General features: G+C 34.2%; 1 protein-coding gene across 1 annotated transcript in view; it reads left to right on the top strand.

The window, feature by feature from the left end:
* The window catches only part of dtn (transmembrane protein 132C dtn), a 33,601-nt gene that overhangs the window by 8,411 nt on the left and 1,310 nt on the right, over nucleotides 1-23,880 (top strand). The window contains exons 3-14 of the mRNA XM_077436641.1: nucleotides 4,637-4,777; nucleotides 8,847-9,054; nucleotides 19,663-19,806; nucleotides 19,882-20,205; nucleotides 20,285-20,486; nucleotides 20,563-20,735; nucleotides 20,837-21,005; nucleotides 21,120-21,386; nucleotides 21,458-21,618; nucleotides 21,694-21,910; nucleotides 22,716-23,103; nucleotides 23,182-23,323. Coding sequence (XP_077292767.1) covers nucleotides 4,637-4,777; nucleotides 8,847-9,054; nucleotides 19,663-19,806; nucleotides 19,882-20,205; nucleotides 20,285-20,486; nucleotides 20,563-20,735; nucleotides 20,837-21,005; nucleotides 21,120-21,386; nucleotides 21,458-21,618; nucleotides 21,694-21,910; nucleotides 22,716-23,103; nucleotides 23,182-23,323 — 2,536 coding nt within the window. The remainder of the gene's footprint in view (nucleotides 1-4,636; nucleotides 4,778-8,846; nucleotides 9,055-19,662; nucleotides 19,807-19,881; nucleotides 20,206-20,284; nucleotides 20,487-20,562; nucleotides 20,736-20,836; nucleotides 21,006-21,119; nucleotides 21,387-21,457; nucleotides 21,619-21,693; nucleotides 21,911-22,715; nucleotides 23,104-23,181; nucleotides 23,324-23,880) is intronic.

Here is a 23,880-nt window from a genome sequence, read left to right as displayed (position 1 = left end):
CAAAACTGAAAATTCCCTGTTTGAAATTGTGTTATTTATAGCGGCGTTTCAAGTATTACAAAAATCGCGAAATGTGACAAATAAAATATAGAAACTTCGTTCCAAATAAAATTGAAAAGGAGTTCTTTAGTTTTTAGTATGAAATTTAGGCACCCCTTTTTTATTCTTATTCAACTCATTTTAATATACAGTTAAATCCGATGAAATCTATCACGGGCGTTTAACCTAACAGAATACTTATAATACACCCGATGAAAATATCATCGGGTGTATTATAAGTAAAAACTACCTACCTACTATATACCTATAAACAATATAAAACAGCAATAGAAAAATTCATTTAATAATTAGGTAAATTAATTTTCAGTAGATGGCGCTAAATGCTCGTAACTCTATTTTCCAAGAGGAAATATTGATAGTTTTTTCTTGGTTCTATGAACCAAAACTTACATATGTACATACAAAGTCTTTTTAGAAATTATGTATGTATATATTAGATACGGCAATGCATCGGTAATAATACACAGCGGTATTTTTGACTTTTGAAAGCTTCGTATTATAATGCTGAAACGATTCTAAGAAACACTCAAGATTATTGCTTAAATAATAAATAAACTACACGCCAAGTTTTGTGCAAAAGCAAGGCTTTAGCGATAATGGAGAAGATCAAAGAGGCTTCATAAAATAATAAAAATAATAATGTTCAAAAAAATAGTAAGTTTTTCAGAGTTTTCTCAAGTTTTGACGCTTGATTGATGGCCATTTCATAAAGTTTATTAATTACAACCCTCTTCTGGTGAACCTTCCACCAACTCCTATCATCATTATCAATGGAGATTAATTTCTCGCTTGCCGAAAAGCACATCGACGAATAAAAATCCGTGTCTCGTTCGAAAATTCAATTTAAATGTATCTACCCATTTTAAATGAATCAAGCGAAGATTTTTTTTTAAATTTCATTTCAATGTTTTGTATAAGTACTTTCATGTATTAATTATGAATCAAAGAGCTATATTTAAATTCTCGTGTTTCAGAACTCCAAACTTTCGAATTAAACGTATGAATCCATTATGCGGCCTTATTAGAATTTCGTCTTAACTTTTCCATTAATAAAGCACACCTGAGAATTCACAGTGTGTCCTTTTTAAATATTCAACCGCATCGTATTTGTCGATCTCAAAATTTTAATTTAAGGAAATTCAATCTCCATAGTTTTATATAAAAAAAAATGAACACATTGTATGTAAAATTGAAATTTGGTTTGGTTCGAGCGTAGCGTAGAACAAAAAATTCGATTTACAATGCGTTATTCAGAATTTTCACCATATGAATTTTCAATGTAAAATAACTTCATGCGACAAAAAAAATATGACTCAAAGAGGAAACGTCGAACGATAGAAAATGCACAAACTTTTCAGCTGAAATATGAAACACGAGAGCGTGAAACATTGTCGTGCGAATTGTGAAAATGCATCGAGGCTGTATTGAATTTTGCCAAGAACACCTGCGAACGAAGCACAAGGGTGGGTGGACTGAAAAAATAAAAACCGCGAGGGAGAGATTCGAATGAGTGATATGAGCCGGGAACAGAATTAAAAGTGACGCTCGGAAGAGTACGCAAATTTAAATGAGGCAGATTACGCATTATAATGGGAGAAAATTCGGTAGTGTTAAATGCGCCGCCCCTAATCCTGGCCGCCTTTTTGCCTCGTACGTGCACGCCCCTGCGCTCGTTTGCATACATCGCTTTCGAGTGATAACCGCAGAAATATGCTAATGCGTCAAGATTAAACCGACCCTGAACAAACGAAATTCTCCTACTCGCTGACTGCTTCTTTTTACATTTTTACTTCTTTTTTTTTGTTACACAGAAACATAAACCGTACTCGTGTGCTATCAAATATTCAAAATTGTATTATAAATTTGAAAATTAATGTACCCAAGATTTTACGAAGTATGTATATTCAAATTATGATTTATGCCATACCAATTTATATAATATTATGCAAGATGTTTCGGAAACAAATTTACTTTATCTACACGACGAAACTGCTTTTTTATCTACATATATATCTGCATACAGATACAATCTACGTTCATAACTCATTATAATACAAATAGTCAAAGCGATGAAAGTCAAAAATATATAGATTTTTACAATATGTGTACTACATATTTTCGTTCAAAAGTACATATGTACATATGTATTTTTGTTTTATTTAAAACAATTATAATAATTTTCCATTACTACGGGTTGCCCCTGAGCGACACCAATGGCATTAAACATATATAAATTACAGGTTATAAATTTGAAATTATTATGCAAATAGTTTCAAATCATATTCAGATGGTTTTTGCCCATTTTGACGAGGAACCGTTTCAACAATGAAATCAGATAAATTGGCAAACTACGATAGCAAATGATCGATTTGCTGCTGTAAATATTCAAGTCTGACCAGCAGTACTACAGAAATCCGCGTAATGAATTATTTTCAATCGAGGTCAACATAGGGCTCGAACTCGGGAACAAATCGGGGGCTAGCAGTATCGCAAACACCGATCTACCTACATATATACTGATGTTTTAAATTAAAGTCATATCTATTGGCAGATAAGTTAATCAGCGCTGAAAAACAACCACGGATCCTTTCAGTATGAACTGATTTTTCTACAAATAGACGAAATTGCACGAAAAATAATGAAATCTCGTAAATTACATACATACGTACCATGCTCAGTGGGGTAACAACACATTGGCAACGAGGCGGTTTTCGAGTATCAAAATATAAATTCAAGTTTTTATTGTGTTTTGTTTTTTTGTACAATGAAGAAGCAAACTAAAAAAAACAGTGTTACAATTTACCATAATAGTAAGTAACATTATAGTCTTGTACGAAAAAAAATCGAAATGATACAAATTTCAAAAAAATAATCAACTATATATCGATTACACTGAGCAACAAAAAATCACGTTTTTTAGTTGAGAGACTGACCAATCTTTACTAAGTTTGACCCACTAAATTCGAATATGATAATGATTTTTGTTGTTTGGGTCTCCTTTACGAGATATGAGCGTTTTAAAAAATGCCAATAACTCAACCAACAAAATCATTATCATATTCGAATTCGGTGGGTCAAACTTATTAAAGATTGGTTAGTCTCTGCTCTGGTAATTTTTTTTGTTGCTCAGTGTTATATTCGTATCCATACAATTTTATTAAGTAAAAACTTCTTTAGAAGGCCGATTTATACTGCTGAACGTGTTACGAAAGGTTGCACCCCCACCCCTATGAACCATTTAGATAATGTGATACGCTTGAAAATTACCTCACAAACTTAACTTGTTTCTTACCTTATGTGTACTTAAATCTTGTTTTTTCTATAACAATAAATTTTGTAACTTTTGTAAGATTTTTAACCTTCAAAATCAGTAAATTTCATCTGACTTGTAAAGTTCAAATATGAGTGCGATTATACTAGAGAAATATCCCTTTTACTTTGAAAAGACTTGCCAAATATATACAAATATACATATGTATGTATATATACGAAAGGTATCGTAATATGTTTTAAAATCCGGATTGTACATACAATTTACGTGTAGTATTAAACCGAAATGAGTTATTATACGGTAGTCGATACTCTGGTTTATTACAGTATCTACTTAATTTTAATACTACCGTCGTTGAATGGAAACACTGTAAAATTTACTATTGAGAGCGAAACTGCACATCCTGTTTGCTGAGTGCCTTCATAAAACCAACTATATAACCTCCCCGAAGGAAAATAAAATTTCATTATGTATTTAATCTAAATTTTGAAAAAAAAAATTAGGTAAATTTCATCATAAAATTATTCCACGTACTGTATATTGTATTTATACTACTGTAATACTATTTCATTTAGCGATCGCTACAAAACATCCATCCAATGTTTCAAAATAGATTGCATTTAAAATTCAAACGTTACGCATAGACAATGAAAATCACGGCGGCTTCGCTTAGAAAATTACAAATTGAAAAAGCGTTTTGTTGAACAAAACTATTATAACTGTTGGCTGGGAAACTAACGAGTTTCAAAAGTTGAAATTGAGTTAGAGAGATCTTTCAGATGCTGAAAGCCGCATCTCAATTAGTCTGAATAAATTAAGATTTTTCACACAGCAGACTTTTACCCACACAATGCATTCAAAAGCTTAAACTCAATTTAAAAACATGAAGCCCTTTCGTTACGCGACGGCAAACTTAAACGTCGCTAATAAAATTTTATATTGCGTCACGAAAAAATGTTTCAAACCTTTACTTTGCAAATTTCATGCATATGCAGGGGGAACGCCTTACATCTCCTCTCACTTCTGGCCGGTCGATATTTTGTAACCCTTTCTTATCTCTCGTTCTGGTACATTGAAGATGCGATTTTTACGCTCGTTAGCCACGCGGAAACTCCTATCTCCTTCACCGCCGACGTTCGTATCGTGCCAACACTGCTTCAAATCTCAATTGTTGATCTTGAACAGCGGGGTCTGATGCCTCTGTTGCTGCGCTGTTTGCTTTTATCACACGAGTGTGCACATCGCCATTTACGATTTTTTTTTCTATGCCAATTTTCACGAGTTTCCTCTCGTTTTCTTTTTAAGGGCTCGTGTCAAATCTGGACTGAGGCTGCTGGGAGCCACGTCCTCTTCGGACCAATGGACCGTGACCGTCGAACTCAAATCGAAAGTCGCCACTGTCACCGCCGTGAGGAAGGAACCTCAGGATCAACAACCGTTGCCCAAGTAAGTTTTTTTTATATATTTATTTATTTATTTATTTAAGTTTGAACCGTTGTAGCATTACAGGAATTCCTAATGCGCCACAATGGTCAAAAATATAACAGAAAAGACAAGAAACAAAATAATAAATTAGACATAACAAAAACAAAACATATATATACACAAACAACTAAAAATAATTATTATTATTATTATATATGTACATACATATATGTTATGAGCCGTTATATTTGAAAGTGGCATGATTCCACTTTTCTTAATTTCTTCAAAATGATTTGCGTTTCACAATATTTAAAAATACTGGTGGCTTGTAATACGTTTATTTTTCATTTCCAAGATTCTGGACATTTCTAATTAAAATAAGTGATAAAAATTTTTGAAGTAATTCAAACAGATATAGTGTTTTTGGAATTGAATATTAGACTTCCGATACTTTCAAATATAACGGCTCATATAATACTTTAATATTTTTCGTTGATTCTGTGATCATTTATTATCACTTAACTGAAATTATTATTTTAAATCATCACTGTATTTATGTCAGCTATTTTTTATCCTTTAAAATGGTGAAATATTTCGTTGATTCTATTTACGCCTGTATTTGTAAAGGAAATTCACACGGAAAGGGACATATTCTTTCAATTTTTGACGTCTTAAAGACAATAAAGATATTAAATATCCACCAAACAAATTATGTAATACTTCTAAATCGCACCGCTACAAATGGTTGCAAACCACGCGGCCGCATGCTCAATTCGCTGCATGCTCATTTCATACTTTTGTCTCGGCTTTTGCCATTTTAAACTTGCCAGAAAGATCCAACTCAATTTTAAGAATTGTCAATTATCAATGTACATCGAAATGTCATCTGCGCAACCCCATGAATATCTCGTCTTTCGTACAGGCTGAAATTCAAACAGTCAAAATTTAATCGAAATGAGCATACAGCCGCGTTGTTTGCAACCATTTGTAGCAAACTCTTATTAAACTAGTAACTATATTTCATTTCATTGCAGTAGGAAGAAAAATGTGCGATACCTATCGGTCTACTAAAATGTTCTGACCAATAGGAATCGCGTGTTTTGGGGTTTGCGCATATTATAAGTTTCTGACCAGCAACATAGCTCAGTGGTCACCATAATTCTTTCAACTGAGTGGTCATGGGCTCATTCCCTGGCCCGTTGTTGCTAGCCAGACCTTGGATTTGTGCTCCAGGTCGATCGCTTCCTATCAGAGTTTGCCAATTTTCTCTGATTTCATTGTTGAAACGGTTCCCGATTAAATTGGCTAAAAACCTTCCTACCTACTATGTCACCACTATTTGAGTATGATAAATGTACAATAAAATTTATGTAAAATTCATAGCGAGTTGTCAGAGTCTCGTAATTCAGCGACTTGTATAATAAAAATGCTGTATTATTTGTAATTGGCCAGGGAGGCGCATTAGGGTTTACCTCTAAGGCCTTCCTGGTATAAAATGTAATAAAATAAAATAAGAACACTCACGTACATATATACATTGTACATATTTATGTACATGCGTATGTGTGTTGAAGAGATTGCTCGAGTGTGTACATACTGTGGATGGTCCAATTACATATATCATATTTTTTTTGCGGTGTGTGTATTCATAATTACGCGGTTTTTCTTCGTTGACGATTTTCCGTCGGGCAATTTAATTTGTCGGGTGAACGGCGCCAGCGGTTGTCAAAGGGGGGTCCGCGCGCCTTTGCGTCTCGCGGGAAATTGATTGTAAATTGAATTATTTAGTAGCGCGGTGAACTTTTTCCGCGGCCGCGTCGGAAAAGCGTTTTCCGAATGGATTTCGCCGTTTTGTTTCGCAATTTGCATTGTGATTACTTCGCCGTTGGCGGTGGTTCTCGCCCCGCAAATTCAAAAACAAAAATAAATTTATATATAAATCGTAAATTATACGCGCTCGCGGAACAGATTGCGTTACTTTTGCAACGGGCGGGGAAATTCCACGGCGAGAAATACGGAAGGTGGGCCCGCGGTGAGGGAAATCGAAGTTTTTCGCGCAAACTTTTATCCGAATGTGTTGTGGGAAAAAGAGCAATATTATTTACACGTTGCTTTCTTTCTTTCGCGCTAAATTGAACTTTACGCTTAACTTGAACGGGATTTATTTTCTATTACATTTTATTGAATATTACATAATCTCACTACTTTCATTTTATGTATGGACTTATAAACGAAATAAACAGCGAATTTGAAAAGTGTATATAAAAATAAATGAAATGTGATTACACACAAATTATTTCCGTGAGTTAAATTTAATCTCCTACCTTCACTGCAACCTAAAAAGTTTAATATGATATTTAAAATAATCACACAGGTATTATTAAATAAAGCAGCGTAACAATATTGAACAATATGAACATTTACCATTGTTTGTACATTTAAGCACATTTGCCAATCATCTTCTTCTATGTTCAATTAAAAAGATTGCACAAAATTTAACAAACACCGATATTTATTTTTGATATAATGTAGAATTTTTTTAATTTAGTTTCACTTTAAATAAAAACAAATGAATTTATTTTTAACATACGTAAGAAAATTTCGATGGAACTACGTTAATAAGTAAAATTATTATGGAAATCAATTAGAATCTAATAGTCATTATTGACTGGTAGGAATGATGATTTATCTGGATAAAATATGCGGATGCTGCGTACGAAATACGGATTTGCAGATATCCAGTAAAAATTAAGTTGAATTGAAAAACACTTGAATTGAGATTTATTGTCTTGAAGATGTTCAGCTTCATTCGCGAATGATATCATTGTATTGAATGATATTTTTAATACTTAATTTATAACGTTAAATATTTGCGTACAATTTTTGTTTAGAATAAAGCTCGACCGTTATTCGTCGACTAAAATTGAAGAAAAATAAACAATTGAATTAAATTTATTAAATTCAAATGCTCGTAACATATGAACATAAATAAATAAAAGTATTTTCTTTCATTTAATTATATATGTTTAATATTTGACAAAATCCCACTACAAGGTCTAGAGTTGACTATTTCTTATTTTTGTAACTATTGAATTCATTTAATTAAAACCTTATTCGACTTAAAAACTGATAATTGTAATCGTCCTTGCTATTTTTTTAGCCTTTAAAACTTTACCCGGTCACTGAATATTTTTTGATCGTATGCAAGGTAAAGGTGCGAACATGTAAATACATATGTATATATGAATGTCAATTTAACATTAAAAAATGTGATAAATTGGCTTAACATTATATTTTTCTACATAAAAAAAAACCATTTAATCTCATAATATGTTAAAAAGTGAGTTATTTAAATTGTCATGTTTTGTACATAATAACAGCAATATACATAGCTCGGTGGTTAACGTGTAATGCTTTCAACTGAAGGGTCATGGGTTCATTCCCTGGCTCGGTGCTACTGTCCAGACCCTGTAATATACATACATATGTATGTCCAGGTCGATCGTTTCCTATCAGAGTTTGCCAATTTATCAGATTTTATTATTAAAACGGTTCCACTAAATTTCAAATTCGGATTTTTCAGCATCTCGAATTTATTGATTTCTATATAAATAAGCTACCAACTTAAAAATTAAAAATTTAATAAATTTAAATTAAAGTCAAAAGTTTAAATTAAAAAACAATAAATGCATTATAATCACCGACAGAAGTACATATACATATGTACATACATATGTACATTACAACCGAATAAATAGTAAAACTGAAGATTGTATCGAGTCATAAATTAATTCGAATACCCACATTTGGTACTGGAAAAAACGCGGTCAAACACATCGCATTAACTTCATTCATTCGTAGCGAAATACAAATAATTCCCAAACCAAATTACCCTACCTACCGTTTTAACGGCCCCACAACATGCAAAACCAGCATAATGTGAATCGTTAACAATAAATACCCAGTTTACGTTTATTTGACGAGATTTGCCTCGTGGGTACGTAAACAGGGTCGACGGGAAATACTACTGCTTACACTTATTTATTTATGTACGTTACGCGTGATTTATTAATGAAATGTTCATTTTCAGGGTCGAAGAAGTGTTGACGTGGTCTGGGGAAGCAGGAGCAGGTGCCGGTCGAGGTGTGGCACGTTTGTCCTGTACCGTAAGATATGCACGTCCTGCGGCGCCATCTTCGGCGTCACGAGCTCCACCGTCTCATCCTCCGCCCAGGAAATTAACCGCAAGGATCGACATAGACAAGGACGACATTCAAGCTGTTCTGCCCATATCGAAGGTGAGCTTTATAAATCACGTCAAAATGTTGAAAATCACTGAATAAACGCTGTCTAATAAGAAGTTTAGGGTGACAAGAGGAGGAAACGATCCTACTCTCTCTCTATATATCTCTCTCGTATAAGTTACGTTTTAAGGTTGGTTTTTCACCAGGACAGCTCATGTCGGCAACTGCATGTAAACAGTTGTACGAAAAATATTTTTAAGTACATTCTATATGGACACATTCATAGGTTCCGTAATGTGTATGTGACGTATCGAAACAGCAGCAACCGATACGATCTATTAATACTATACAGCAGTACATATCCCCGCAATGTATCAATCAGAACCAGTTTTCTTTGACCTCTATGGAAATATTCACGCATCAAGTGACGTGATAGTGGCGAGTGCACCCGTACTGTTTATATAATGATTATGTTTATGCGTTATGTTTTTATTTTTAAATGAATATAAGTTTGTTTATAAGGTTATGCCAAATTTTTGTATAATCGTTAGATTAGTTATCGTAAATTTTAGTTCATAAATTTTAAATCGAAAAGCTTTCAAGGAAAATTTTAGGCTTTCAATGCAGTACTATGTATTTACTTTAAATAAATAAAAGATAAACTCTTTAGTATCTATAGAAAGAGTACGGTTTTTTTTTTAATTAATCATTTGACTTATTTTTGTATTAAATATAATAAATGCGAAGCTGTCGAATTATATTTATGGCAAACGGAAAAAATCTAGTACTCACATTTTATTTTATTGAAATAAATTTTCAAATACGTTTACAAAGAAATATGTAAATGAATTTTTCAAATGAAAACATTTGCATATTATTACTTTATACATACCCAGTGGGTTTTTTTTATATGTTTTTACATTATTTCTTCAATTTGCCGTACCTTTAAGAGCGAGCCGCCCTTGGGCGATTCCTCACGTACTTGCCCCCACGTGACGTCCCTGCCATCCACTTTAGATCTTAAAGTTTCTCGTCTACAGCAATACTATACATTTCGTAGCCTCGGGCTAAGCTTTCGATCACACCTCTGTTGCTATTACATTAAAAATTGCGTTATCCGAGATTTAAAATGGAATAAGCAATGTCGAGTGCTGTACCGGAGTTCTCGCTGTTATTAAAGATTCGATCGGATTTCCTTATACAGATCCTTATGCATCCATTTTTCCATTGGTATATGTATATGTATGTATATAGTAAATGTACACGCCGAGTAATCCCTTTGCGGATACGGAAGCACTAGTATTTGGCGTATGTGTGTATGTATGTATTAAAGGAAGAGACTTTGCAAACAGAAATGTCGTTTATCCTTTTTATCGGAGATTAGAGGCTTTGCTTTTCGCTGTACACTTTGAAATTGCCAATTCGCTTAATCTTCAAACACGACAAAAACAAATATCAACCCACCTACTGTGTGCGGAAAAGTTTAAATTGAAATCGTAAAGGTGAAAAGTTTAAAATATTAAAATGAAATATTTGTAATCAATTTTTCATGTTGATTTTTCCACGCATTTTTTTTTTGTATTTATGTACATAGTGATTATATTTTACGAACATATGTACATATATATTCCTTGCCTAACAAATACAACCGGTACACAGACAATAATATCAAAATTTAAACTAACCCCCTCTTAAAACAACTTCATTAAATCTTTAACGATAGTTAAAAATCAATACTAGCATTATACAGATACATACATACATATAGATATTAGTTCGTGAATACATCTACTTCCCAATGGTTGAAAGATGAAAAGTGAAACTAGTAAAATATCAGTGGTTAGCGTATAATGCCAATAACTGAGCGGTCACGGATTCGACCCCTGACCGGGTGTTGCTGACCAAACCTTGTTCGTGTCCTATTAGAGTTTGCTAATTAATCTGATGTCACTGTTGAAACGGTTCCTACCGAATTGGCCACTTTCATCCCTCTGTTTGTCACCAAAATTTGAATTTAATTTCAAAATGTACAATAGTAATACTATAAATTTATATATAAGTATATCATCATCATCATCTTCAGCCATTCGCCATCCCCTGCTGGATGAAGGTTTCTCCAACACGCTTCCACTCGTCTCGGTTTTGCGCAACTCCCATCGATCTCACTATATATGTATGAACCGTTATGTTTGTGTGGTGGTGGTTAAATTTTTAGTTCTAAAAACACTATTTATGTTTGACTTAATTCACAAATTGTTATCATTTATTTTAATTTGATATGTCCAGAACCTCGGAAAAGCTGAATAAACGTATTTCAGGCTACCAGTATTTTTAAATATTGTTAAACGCAAAACATTCAATATAATGTTAGGGGAGACATTTCTCGAAATAAAGAAAAGTGGACATATGCCATTTTCAATTATAACGGCTCATATGTAAAAAATTGGTTCCCGGAAAGATGCACTAAATTGCACTGAATAGTAGCGCAGTTTCGAGAAGTCATAATTTTCAAAGGCGCTCAAAAAGAACTTTCGCAATAGAATTCCACAAAAAAGGTTGGCACCCTCGGATAACATAGAAATACCCCTTAACACTTTTTTGTGGAATTCTATTGCGTTAGTTCTCTTTGAGTATTTTTGAAAGTTTGGATGTCTAGGAAGTGCAACAATCTCTAATGCATTTATCTAGTCACCGTTCAAATTTGGCCATAGGTGTCGCCTTGGGGTAACCCGTAATGGCACCATGATAAATATAATAAACTGAATTTAAATAAAAATAACTAATTTAAAAGACTTTTCAAATGGAATTTGAGTGTGTATGAAAATCTAGATACGCCATTGCATATACATACAATACTCGTACATACATATGTATGTTAGAATAGTTTTGCTTGTACTGAAATTTAATTATAATATACATCCATACATAGATTTCACATAACGAATTCATTTCTTCAACCCATCTATTATGAGCATACTAGATATATATTTTGCGGTTTCTTATAAGACGCTGGAATTACCCTGCGTACTTTTGCAGCGTAATTTGGTACAGTGCTATGTCTTTCGCGCAATTACGCCAGACGTCAGCGCCGATTATCGGCCATTTTACGACCTCGGATGAAATTAATTCGCACACTTTAATTCGAGAAAGTGTCTTAATGGCCTCCGCCACCACTGCACCGGTACACGTCCCTAATTAAACGTTGCGGCTGCTGCAGTCGCAATGTTGCAATGCGGCCCGAGGCGAACATCCACTTTTCGCAAACCCTCCGAAGACCCTTTAAAATCCCCTTAAACTCTCTTCGTATTACGCCGTTTCAACACACCAATTAAAATCGAAATTTAAAACAGTATATTCTTGCTTCTTAATTGGACGGGAAATGTATTACGTATTATCAGATTAAATATTAATTTATCGCGCTCGTGTAAATGGTTCTCATTTTTGTTTTCTCGTTGATGGATTCAATCGATCGCCGTTTAGCGGTGAATTGTATTTGAAACATTTCAACGTCGCTTTTGTGGAAATGTGATATTTTCAGAAGTTCATTAGGAAAATGTCGAGATTCAACCAGAAGCTGAAAGCGTATCGTATGTCGTGGAACGGAAATTGGTTCGGCGAATATAATAATCTCGTTATTATAGAAAATTGCTTTTCGTTACACAATAAGCGAAATTCATACCGGAACAATTTTCAGTCCAATGAAAATGATTATATTTATACAAAATATTAATTGATTCGTTTAAAATTTAAACAAGCTGTCGTCTAACGACAAAATATACTCTTAATTTTTGAAGCATTAAAAAATCAAGTAATAGTAATTAATAGTACGAAGCTTCCACTTCAAATGTTCCAGAGAAAAATTTGCTCGAGTACATATAATAGCATTTATATAATAAAAACCATTCATATAAAAAAAAATCCGTAGACCTCTCCACTAGAAATTTTTTTTTGGACAATTAATTACACAGAAGAGAGAGATCCATATAAGTAAAATCCTCATTAAAGGCCGTCTTTCATAGTGAAGAATCTTGTTGAAGTTTTTTGCTGCCGATTTAACTAGATTATTTTTGATTATTTCATCAAGGACGATGAAGGATCGTTATCATAAATACCTCTGATGGTTCTTCTCCAACAGTCTGTAGTCTGGATAAAAAATGTAATTCTGAATAGCACTACGTAAAAATTATCAATTTGGATAATTGTAATTATATGCTTTTAAATATAATGATCGAGATATAAATCAGAAGTATACGTGACTCTCGATATGTACATACATACATATTTATATGATCCCGAGTTATACAGCCAGCAGTATAGCTCGGTGGTTGCGTTAATGCTAATCACCGATAGGTTCCCGGGATCAAGCTCTGGTTTGACCTTGATGGGAGAGAAATTTTTCGGAGTATTTCTACAATGCTGCTGTTCGGACTTGGATATTTGTGACTCTAAGTCGATCGTTTCCTATCAAAGTTTGCAAATTTACCGGATTTCATTCTTAAAACGGTTCCTCATCAAATTGGAAAAACCGTCCTACCAACTATTTGAATATGATTTCAAATTTATATACATATGTACTAGTTTAATACCATAGGTGTCGCTCAGAGATAAAGTTTGTAATGGCATCATTGTAAAATATAAATTTATTCTAGGATTATTAAAAATCTCAACAGTTTACTCCATGCAACAAAAATGACAGAATTTAATCCGCATATATGTATGTACATATTTACTATTGAAATTGTATATCCATCACATTTTAATAAGTATACGTATCGAGCGAACGAGTTTTATACATATGAATAAACACGCAAACATAATATTTCAAAATCTAATACGAACTCGCTGTTTCAATACTGAAATTGAAATAGTGGCAAAACAAACATCGCATATCGAGTTTCATATTGCATAAATATTTATTGTATCACACGCAAGCAGAAATTTAAACAGATTGTGAACGATATATGAATATGCAGCGTGTTTTCCGGTGGATGGGAATGCTTATGGCCTTATGGGAGACGTGTTGGTATGGGGTTGTCCCACATATTTTTTTAGGTCAATTTAAAAAAGGATTGCGCGTACGGATAAATCCCATGGTGCATTATAGTGCTGCGGACCCCGAACTGCTGTGAAATATGTTTCAGATAGCAAACGATAGCGCAGCATCAATAGTTTCTGGGTCGCTGGAGCAGAGAATAGCTCCCGCAACGGTCAACGGTCCACCGGGTCGGAAGTCCCATCCAAAAGACGGGTATTGGCCGGACACAACCCGAAACATGTGCCTCGGGAAAAAAAGGACCGGACCGGATGTCGTAAATCCGAAGGATATTACGACGTTGACCTTTTATTTTATACATTTTTTCTTGTTTTCCGATTGATGTCCTTTTGATTCGGATCATTCTCATATCCTCGAGTCCTTTGATTTTTGACGATGACGTATTGTAAGGTATCTACATATATTTTACATGCATTTGTGTGGAAAATTCGGGTATTGGCATTTTCTCATAGTTTATATGGTTAAATCGTTCATATGTACAGCCGTGGACAAATGTATTAGACCACTTGTCAAGAATGTTTTTAACCAACTACTACTTTTGAAACAACTACTATCTGCATTGTATCTTACTGGGAATTCCTCTATGATTTGAACCTTATTTCTCCTTCTTGGGTTTGCTTATTGTTTAAAAAAAATTGTCTCTTTCAAACAAATTAGTGTTTCGAGCGTAGTGGTTTTGTCACGTTGTTTTTATCGTTTTTGTTTCTTTTTTGGTTATTTTAAATGAACCTCCCATCAGACGTCTTCTTACGGTTTTTCTAATTTCATTCCTTTTCCTCTATTCCAACTTGCTCAGAAGTTCCGTTTTTGGGATTTTGAAAGACACGGTCTTTAAAATGAAATTTGACAGTCAGTGGCGTAACTAGAAAAATTTGACCCGCATACAAAAGTTTGTAAAGGGTTCCCTATATTTTCAATTAAATAAATAAACTTAAATGATCTTCCTAACCTATATGTAGACAGATTTATCTACGTAAAAAGGTTATCATTGCTTAAGTTATTTTGCTGTAAGGCAATAATTTGCGTATAAAGGGAGGGGGCGCCTGGAATTTACGTAACGCCACTGATAAAATTGCTCTCATTGTATCTTTTTACTGCTTTTTTTTTGAACCGCATATCGCGATAATTTAAGTTTTTTGGAAATTTTTATCCATCCCGACCCTCGATGTTTTGAAATAATCGAAGCCTTATTACCTTCAATTGATTCCCGTGTTTTTGGCATTTTTCAATAAAATAAGATGGATTTCATTTCAAGTCCACTTTTCTTCATTTCGAGAAAAGCAAAACATTAAATAAATGTTTTACATTTAACAATATTTAAAAAATACTGGTGGCCTGTAATACGTTTATTCTGCTTTTCCGAGATTCTGGACATATCGGAATAAAATAAGTGATAACAATTCATGAATTAAGTCAAACATAAATAGTGTTTTTGGAACTAAAAATTGGCCTCCCGCCACTTTCAAATATAACAGCTCATTTATTGATTTTTATGATATTAATAATAATGATTCTTACTATTAAATTCATTTCTATTTCGAATTCTATGAATTTTACAATATTTTTAATGAATGTCATAAATAAATCTGCCACTTGTCATGTCGGAAGGAGTTTAAAACTTCGAACTTAGAATTCAAGGAGTCGAGGAGTGGAAAAGTTTGACGATCTCTATCCTTGAATACCAAATAATGAATCCTCCATACTATGGCGATGGCCCCTCCTTCCATCCAAGTTGAACATTTCGTATTTATTCTTCCCAATTTACTTTGGCACGAGCTTGCGAAGGCCATATTCAGATTTCGCGCAATCGAATTTTTGTATTTCCCTACAAAAACAAAACCGAGAGAGGAATATTTAGTTCACATTTTTTTGTGTTTTGTATTTTTTTAAGCGCGCTAAGGGTAAACGAAACTCAACATCCGCTATTCGAGTACAAATGTATACATGGAAAATTGGCACGCAATTGAACGTGGAAGCCAAGAGTTTAATACCCTGTAAACGGCTCTTACTAGGGCAAGACACAATGGTCTCGTTTCAAAGCTGCGGTCGCTAGAACAAAACAATCCCTGGGCAGCTTCCAACTAACTGCCCGCTTCCTATATGCCACTATCTATTGTTCGGTGACTTTCGCAAACGCGATAAAAAAGTTGCAAAGTTTTCACGACAACGGATGAGAGATACGAATTCCAGCTTTTTTTCAAACCATAATAAACATCCGCTGAAATTCACACGTTTCACAAATTGACTTCACTTAGCTTAAACGGTCAATATTTACAATGGCATCGTATGGAAAAAGGGCGCGGCACAGTCGACGGGCCAAATGCTCTTGCATATTATATATACCAACAAGCCTTAAGGTTACAAACACCATTTATTTATTTATTTTATTTTGACGTAGAATTACATCTGTTCGTGAGGTTATACATACATATATCCACATCATCGCCACACGTCTTTGTAGACAGATCTATAGAAAATAATCAAAAACCTACAAAATAAATTAATTAAAAAAAAAATCGTTGAAAAGAGTAAGGCACAAACAGATAGAGCTGGACACGTGAGGTCATTTATCTGTGAATAATTGTTGGGGGTCGACCGGGTGTGCAGAGGACGTTAGCTGCAAGGATATGTACATACAAACATATGTTTTCGTCGCTTCGAGATCCACCACTGTCATATTTTTGTCATATCACGCAAATTTGAGTAATAAACCAACGGGAAGCTATGAGTGTATTTTAAGTCAATAGTTGAAATTAAATTTACATTAGACTGCACACCCCCATTTATATATGTTATCATCTAAGTATGATGGTTTGTAACAATGATAATCAATTGACTTGCTGATTTACAGTATGACTTCAAAGTTATGCTAAAAGTGTATGAAATAATGTATGAAGTCTCATAATTGACCGTAATAAACAAAACTATTGTTTATTCCAAATAATATGCGAAATAACTGTTTGTAAAACTAATACCAACCTTTTTTTTTGTATACTAATTTCCTTCAGAAATTTTGTACCTACATTTTTGTTCAAGTTTGAACTTATTTTCTTCTTCCCCAAACATACACAGCCTGAAGTCCCATCGCTGAAGATCCTTTTTTCGCATGAATAAAATATCGTTTTTGATTGCTGTGTTTGCCCGTTCGTCGGTCCCCTCTCGAGATTTGTCTTGTTATGAAATCTCAAGATTCTCATCAATGCTTCACTAGCAAATGGCCGCCTTCTGCTTCGTGAATATTTTGTCGTGTAATCAACAAAGGCTTGGGCCACGTGTGTGGGTCTGCACCAGATGCCACCCGGGCCATATTGCAACACCTTCATAATCTTCCAGCTATATTAGTTTCCCGGCTCGTGGAAAACTTTCCCGCTTATCTCGTACGTTGTCCGCTAATATTTTTCGCTAAATCTGCTGAAAACAATCTGACGACTATTTCATGAAAATCGCTTTCATATATCACCCCCTAGCTTATATTATATATATAAATAATAATATCTTACGCGAAAAACAAACATTAAAGACGTGTTTTTCTTCCATAAATGTTATATTATATTCTACTACTACTACTGCTATAGAGTAAGCTTTTCGTTTTTATTATATCTTATTGTTACAGCTGTAGTATTAGATCGGCTTTTTTTCTCTCTCTCGTTTTGATTAATCGTTAAATGGTGCGTTCTAGTCATCTGCTTACAAAATATTTGTTCCGTAGGAATTTTAATTAAAACGGTCACAGTTTCTCGCCTCGTCTCTCCTCCAAGTACTTTCTATATATTGGACCCTTTTTCGTATGCTCGGGAACGCCACTGATAAAATATTACAATACGCTTAATTTCCTTATTCTCGTTATCGCGTAATGAACTCAAAATACAAATGAACGTTGGTTTTCCTTTTGAAACGTTCAAACAATGCAGAACAATCTCCACGTTTTGACTCCACACACAATACACAGATAGCGCACTTGTTTATATTATGTACATATGTGTCGTACAGATGGTTGATAACCGCTGTGTTTGTTACATTTTATTAATATGGTTTTATATGTGTAATGTTTCCGGTTCATTTTATTTTTATTCGCAGTCTGAAAAGTAGTCCGTTTAATTTTTATTAATACAATAAAGCGCTTGCAAAACTTTTGTTCCGTGAAACACCTTTACGAGATACAAAGTTGTCCGGGGGCGAACTTTGCCTCGGACGAGTTACCTAATTTATGATTCAGTGCGGTCTAATTTGGCTTTATTTCCTTCAAATTTACGAGGCTCTACTCCAGGTGTAGTTCTTAAATTTATCTGACAGCAACAGTGTAGAACTTCAACTGAAAAACATTATTTTGATACTGATAACATAGAAATTTTATTTGTGCCAATATAGTCAATGCAAACAAAAGCTATAAATTAGCTCGTTTGTTTCGAAATATATTGAATTAAAAATTGATTAATCAATTTTTGAACTGTTGCTGATGTAATGTGATTGAAAACCAGTGTAAAAAGATTGTTTATATTTAAAAAAACAACCAAAAGTAGATGTAGCAAATAGACAATGTATGTGGTAAACGGATTATTCCGCAAAAAGCGATCTCGGGAAGTCACTAAAATCTCGATCATGGATCATCTGGCACTCGAGCTCTCGTTAGTACAATATTTCGCGTGAGTAGCTTTAGATTGATGGAGTTTTTGGGATGTTCCGTGATCAAGATGTTAGTGACTTGCGCGAGATAACTTTTTGCGGAATAATTACCAAACCATGCATGTATGTACATACATACTTTATATTTGATACTACCCTAATAATAATAACTCTACTTTTGTTTTATTAGTAAGCAATAGCAACAACCATATGCTATTATATCATATTTATAAAGATTTAAAAAAAATATTATTCCAAAAAGATATAAATTATTTGAAATTAAATTTAATATTAAGAATTTATTAAATATTCATTTCAAATTTTTAATTTATAATTAAAAAAAAATTGGATATATTGTAGCGAGGACTTGTAGAGGGGTATCCGATATTGAAGTTAAATACGCTGTGAGTTGTGGTAGAAGTAGTTTATTGTTGTTCTGTCAACGATCCAGCACCGAATGAAGCACGGAACAGATCTGCCGAATATTTATACACAGCATGTACTCTCAGCACAGAGAAATCATTGGTCGATGGGTCGCGAAACCTTATTGGTTGTTGTATACGATTTATTCATACGGCAAGGCCTTTTTGGCGCGAACGCGATATCAGATGTTCGGCGCTAGTAAACCAGTGGTCGACCAGCACCAATCACCAATCACAATATATATGTATGTATGTACATACATATGTATACGTTAAACAAATCTATTAAACAAAACTATGTATATAACATTGATTTTTTTATTTGTCAATTTTATTACTTCTCTAGTCAAAGAGGTTTTATCTAATATATGTAACTTTGTAGCTAGACAATTGTCTTTTTCTCTAACGAAAAGATCCTTCAGACTGTATTGTTTGGGGACGAGTATTTGTCTCGTGTGTTGGTATATTCGATTTATTTATTTGTCCATAAGTCCTGTAGTAGTTTTAAAATTAGAAAATATTCTATTATTAATCTTTCTTATAAGTTATGTAATACATTTTCAGAATTGGGAAGTCTTGAATACTGCTGTAATAACCGGTCGACAAGTATCTCAAGCCATGAAGGTTTTGATTGTGTCTCAAGCTGGTCAAGTGGCTGACGTCACATTGCAGAGCTCGTGTCATTCAGAAGATGAGAGTGTTCTAAAGGTATGCATACAATTTATAGTGGAATACTAAAAAATAAACAATAAAAAATCCTTGAAACAACAATTATTTTTTCAGGTTTCATCATCTTGTAGCTCTGTATACGTGGATGGATCTGAAATAAGAGGCTCTTCCAATGCTTCCATCATCGTCAAATACGGCACTTATACTGGTCTAGCTAAGTTCACTGTTTGGATGCCGGAGTTTCCATTAGAAGTCAACGTCGATGACTTTAGATTATCGCAAATAAAAGGTTGGAAAGTGCCCGAAGAAGTCGGTACACCGAGCAAAGGTCGGAGACGTCGCCGATCATATGGCATGCCTTCCTCTGAAGATTTCAGCAACAGCGTCTCCGGAGACAGACATTCCTGTCGATTGCGATTCCAACAAAGTCCTGTGGATGTAAGTTAGCCAAAATTTTAATCGTCGTCTGTCTTAATGATAATTATCTATTTCATTACTCACATTGAATTACAATTAGGTGTTTGCAAGATTCCTCGCAACAGACCACGATTCTGGTAGAGTGAGCTATTTAGTATCGCGTCGAACTTGGTTAAGAGTTACTGAACTTGTACTACCTTTACTACGTGTTGCCGATCCTCGATTGGCCATACTCCGAGGACGCTCACTGCAAGGACGAGCTACCGGTCGTACCGAAGTTCAAGTTCTTTCACCAATCACAGGTTAGATCTTTTTTATTTCATTTAAACATATTTTAGACAATTCTATTCTTATTATTAATATTGAATATGTTTTTAGGAAGAGTAATTGGTGCAAGAGAAATTCGCATCGGTAGTGATCGAGTTACGATAGCGCGATTGATTGTTAAAGTGATATCAGGACTACAACTCAATATATCTCCAGATAATGCTATTGAAAATGGATATATATCAGAAACTACAGTTACTCGAAGATTGACTGCTCAGTATCAGGTTAATATATTTCAAAATAGTACATGTTGTATACATCATACTAGCTCAGCAGTGGTGTTCCATAAACTTTTACTCAACATATACTCCATTACAAATTTCAGGAAGGTTTGCTGGATATCGATATAGAATTTTCAGACGGTTCCCGTACTCCTCTACGAGACGTGAGTGTAGCCGACTATGTATTACGCGTTGAAAGCTTAGATCCTGATGTTGTGGCATTTGCACCGATGGTTGCTTCCCATCATCCTCGAGTGATTGCCGTCGGAGAAGGTAACCCAAATCTCCATTCAATTATAATTCAAACAAAACTAATTCAATTACTGAGTTACATGCAATCATTTAAAATAAAAATAATTTATTTATGTAAAATAAAAATAATTTCAGGTAATGGAGAATTGCTACGCGTTGCTTTGCTGTTATCCGAAGACTGCCGTGTAGCAGCCGGCGTCAACGGCAAAGCGAGGAGTTCGTCTAGCAAAACAGATGCCAATTCAGTATCAGGTGGTCTCATCCTGGCTAGCGCTTCAGCATCTGTTGAAGTAGACTTTTCAGCTAGTGAAATTCCACAACGTCCCGATACTCCTCAAAACGATGATATAATGCGAAGTGGCAACAAAGGTCCGCTCTCCGACCTTCACGATATTCTCATCGGTAAGATATTATTTTATTTTTGATGTATTTTATATAACTTAAATGAATTAATTGTTATGTTTTATTTTAAGGAATTCCTTTGAAAGATGAGAATAACCATGAACCTACTGTTCAAGCTAGACAACTCGGCGGTGTAAACGGTCGCAGACAAGGAGTCCGTCATCAACCTCACATGACACCTGTGGAAATCGGAATGTATGTGCTGTTGGCTGCCTTCTGCTTTGCGATTGTGGTAATTTACATTTATTTATTTTTTCATTTATTTTAGATTTGCTTTTACTTTAAATATATTATGATTTATTTTCAGATATTTGTTGTGTCGTGCGTTGTATATGCATCTAAATTTAAACCGATTGGACCTGAAGCTACTACCGGTCTCGGACCAGCTATGCCTCTACAACCAATAGGCGATACCGGTAAAATACAAGTGGCAGGATTAATTGGCACAAGTCTAGGAATCGGAAGAGATAATAGAAAACCTCCCAGGGAATCTACAACCAATGCACATGATTGGGTTTGGCTAGGTAATATTTTTTAAAAATGATATTACCATACGCAGGGCTTTTTTGTGAAAAAAATAGGTGCTGGAACTCACTTCTTGTTAAGTTTTTTTATTGGAAAAGATTATATTATATAGAATATTCGTTTGAAATATAAAACAATGCCGAGACAAAAAGGTGCCGGAACGCCATTCTACCTCGTTACATGGAAAAAAAGCCGTGACCATACGTATTATTTTTGAAACCCTGAATTTCTATCTATGTAGCTGGGTTTTTGAAACTTGTAAAAAGTATTGGGTGTTTTTGTTATATGAATGATTTTTTTTTAACACCTTTAATCAGTAATGCGTATAATAAATCAAAATCTCTACCAAAAATCATGTATTTGCAAATAATGAAATGTTTGTAGCACTGAATAGATCAGTATAGATCAGTGGTTAGCGTGTAATGCTTTCAACTGAACGGTCATGGGTTCAATCCCTGACCCGTTACTGCTGGCCAGACTTTGGATATGTGACTGCAGGTCGATCGTTTCTATCAGAGTTTGCCAATTTAACTGACTTCATTGAAACAGTTCCAACAAATTGGCAACCTTGTCCTATTTCTCGTAAAATTTGATTTCTCATCGTCTGGAATTTGCTGATTTATAAAATGCTGCAAAAATCCTTGTCAAATTTATCCATAGATGTCTCTATGATATTGCTCTATAGATTGTTTATCAATGCTAATAATTGATCAGGAAGGCGCGCTGGGATTTACCTGTGAGGCCTTCCTGATTATATATGTATGTATGTATATGCCAGTATAGAAATTAAATATATTTTTTTAGGACGTGCAACCATAGAGCGTCACACTGGCCATCAAGTACAAGCAGTCAACAGAAACAGTACTCCTGTTCCTCCACCACCTCCTGCACAGAGTGATGCAGCCATTCGCAGCCATCTAAACCGCGAAATAAGAATCACAAGCAATCCTCTGAATTTGAACTACGCTGATCCAGACGACGCCATCAAATCCGATCAAGCAAACGGTAACGTGACCGTGACCAGTTTCGACAATCCCAACCATATAGAGCTGCCTTCCCAAAACAACGTGGAAAGACGAGGAAGAAGCGCGAGCAACGACAGTCGCATAATTGACACCGCCACGTACACGAAGAGGGATAGGATGTCACGACCGGTGAGACATAACGGATCCGAGAACGCTAAAAGTTGGCAGTAAGTCAAATCATATTGAGGTTGTTTTATGTTTGTTGTTATGAGCGGTGATTTATTTTGCTGGTTGTTTATTTACAGACCAGACTCTTCGGCACCTCCTCTACCACCGCATGCCGTACCATTAGAGACACAGGCTTCTCCGGAAGAGTACCGACCTCCCGTACCACCCCATCGCACTCCCCAACAACCTATCGCCGGTGGAAGAAGTACCCCACACAGGGTAAATTTAATGGATTATATATTATGAGCTACTATTTTTCAATATTAACAAGTATTTACTTTTCATTGTATTGGGGAGGATGCAAATTGTGCATTATTCTTTCATGAAAGATATTAATGACCGATGACATTTTATGCTATTTTTGATACTTAAGGATTATATGTATACTTAATATTCATTGACTTTCAAAAGACGTTAAAAATCCTATCCATTTTTTCCACTTAATTATTTTTATTAAGGTAATGTAATAATGAAATATCGCATATATGTATGTCTATATACTTATTTTATATATCATATTATCTCTTCTTTACTTTCATAAAAAAATATATTTTTCTATATTGTTCTATGTTAAAAGTGAACGATTTTTTTTATTATATTTTCTTTTCTTCAACATATTGTATTAATTTTTACCGAAGACTTTTAAATTACATATAATATCATCATAGTATGACTGGACTATTCGATTTATCATTTCTGATATACATATGTATGTATGTAGAAGAATTTTCTCTTATTGAAAAAAATAATAATTTTAAAATCAATGTAAAATTATA

Source organism: Arctopsyche grandis, chromosome 8 (assembly GCF_051622035.1).
Source record: "Arctopsyche grandis isolate Sample6627 chromosome 8, ASM5162203v2, whole genome shotgun sequence".
NCBI lineage: Eukaryota > Metazoa > Arthropoda > Insecta > Trichoptera > Hydropsychidae > Arctopsyche > Arctopsyche grandis.
Note: the sequence above shows the minus strand (reverse complement) of the source record. Positions and strands in the feature narration are given on the sequence as shown.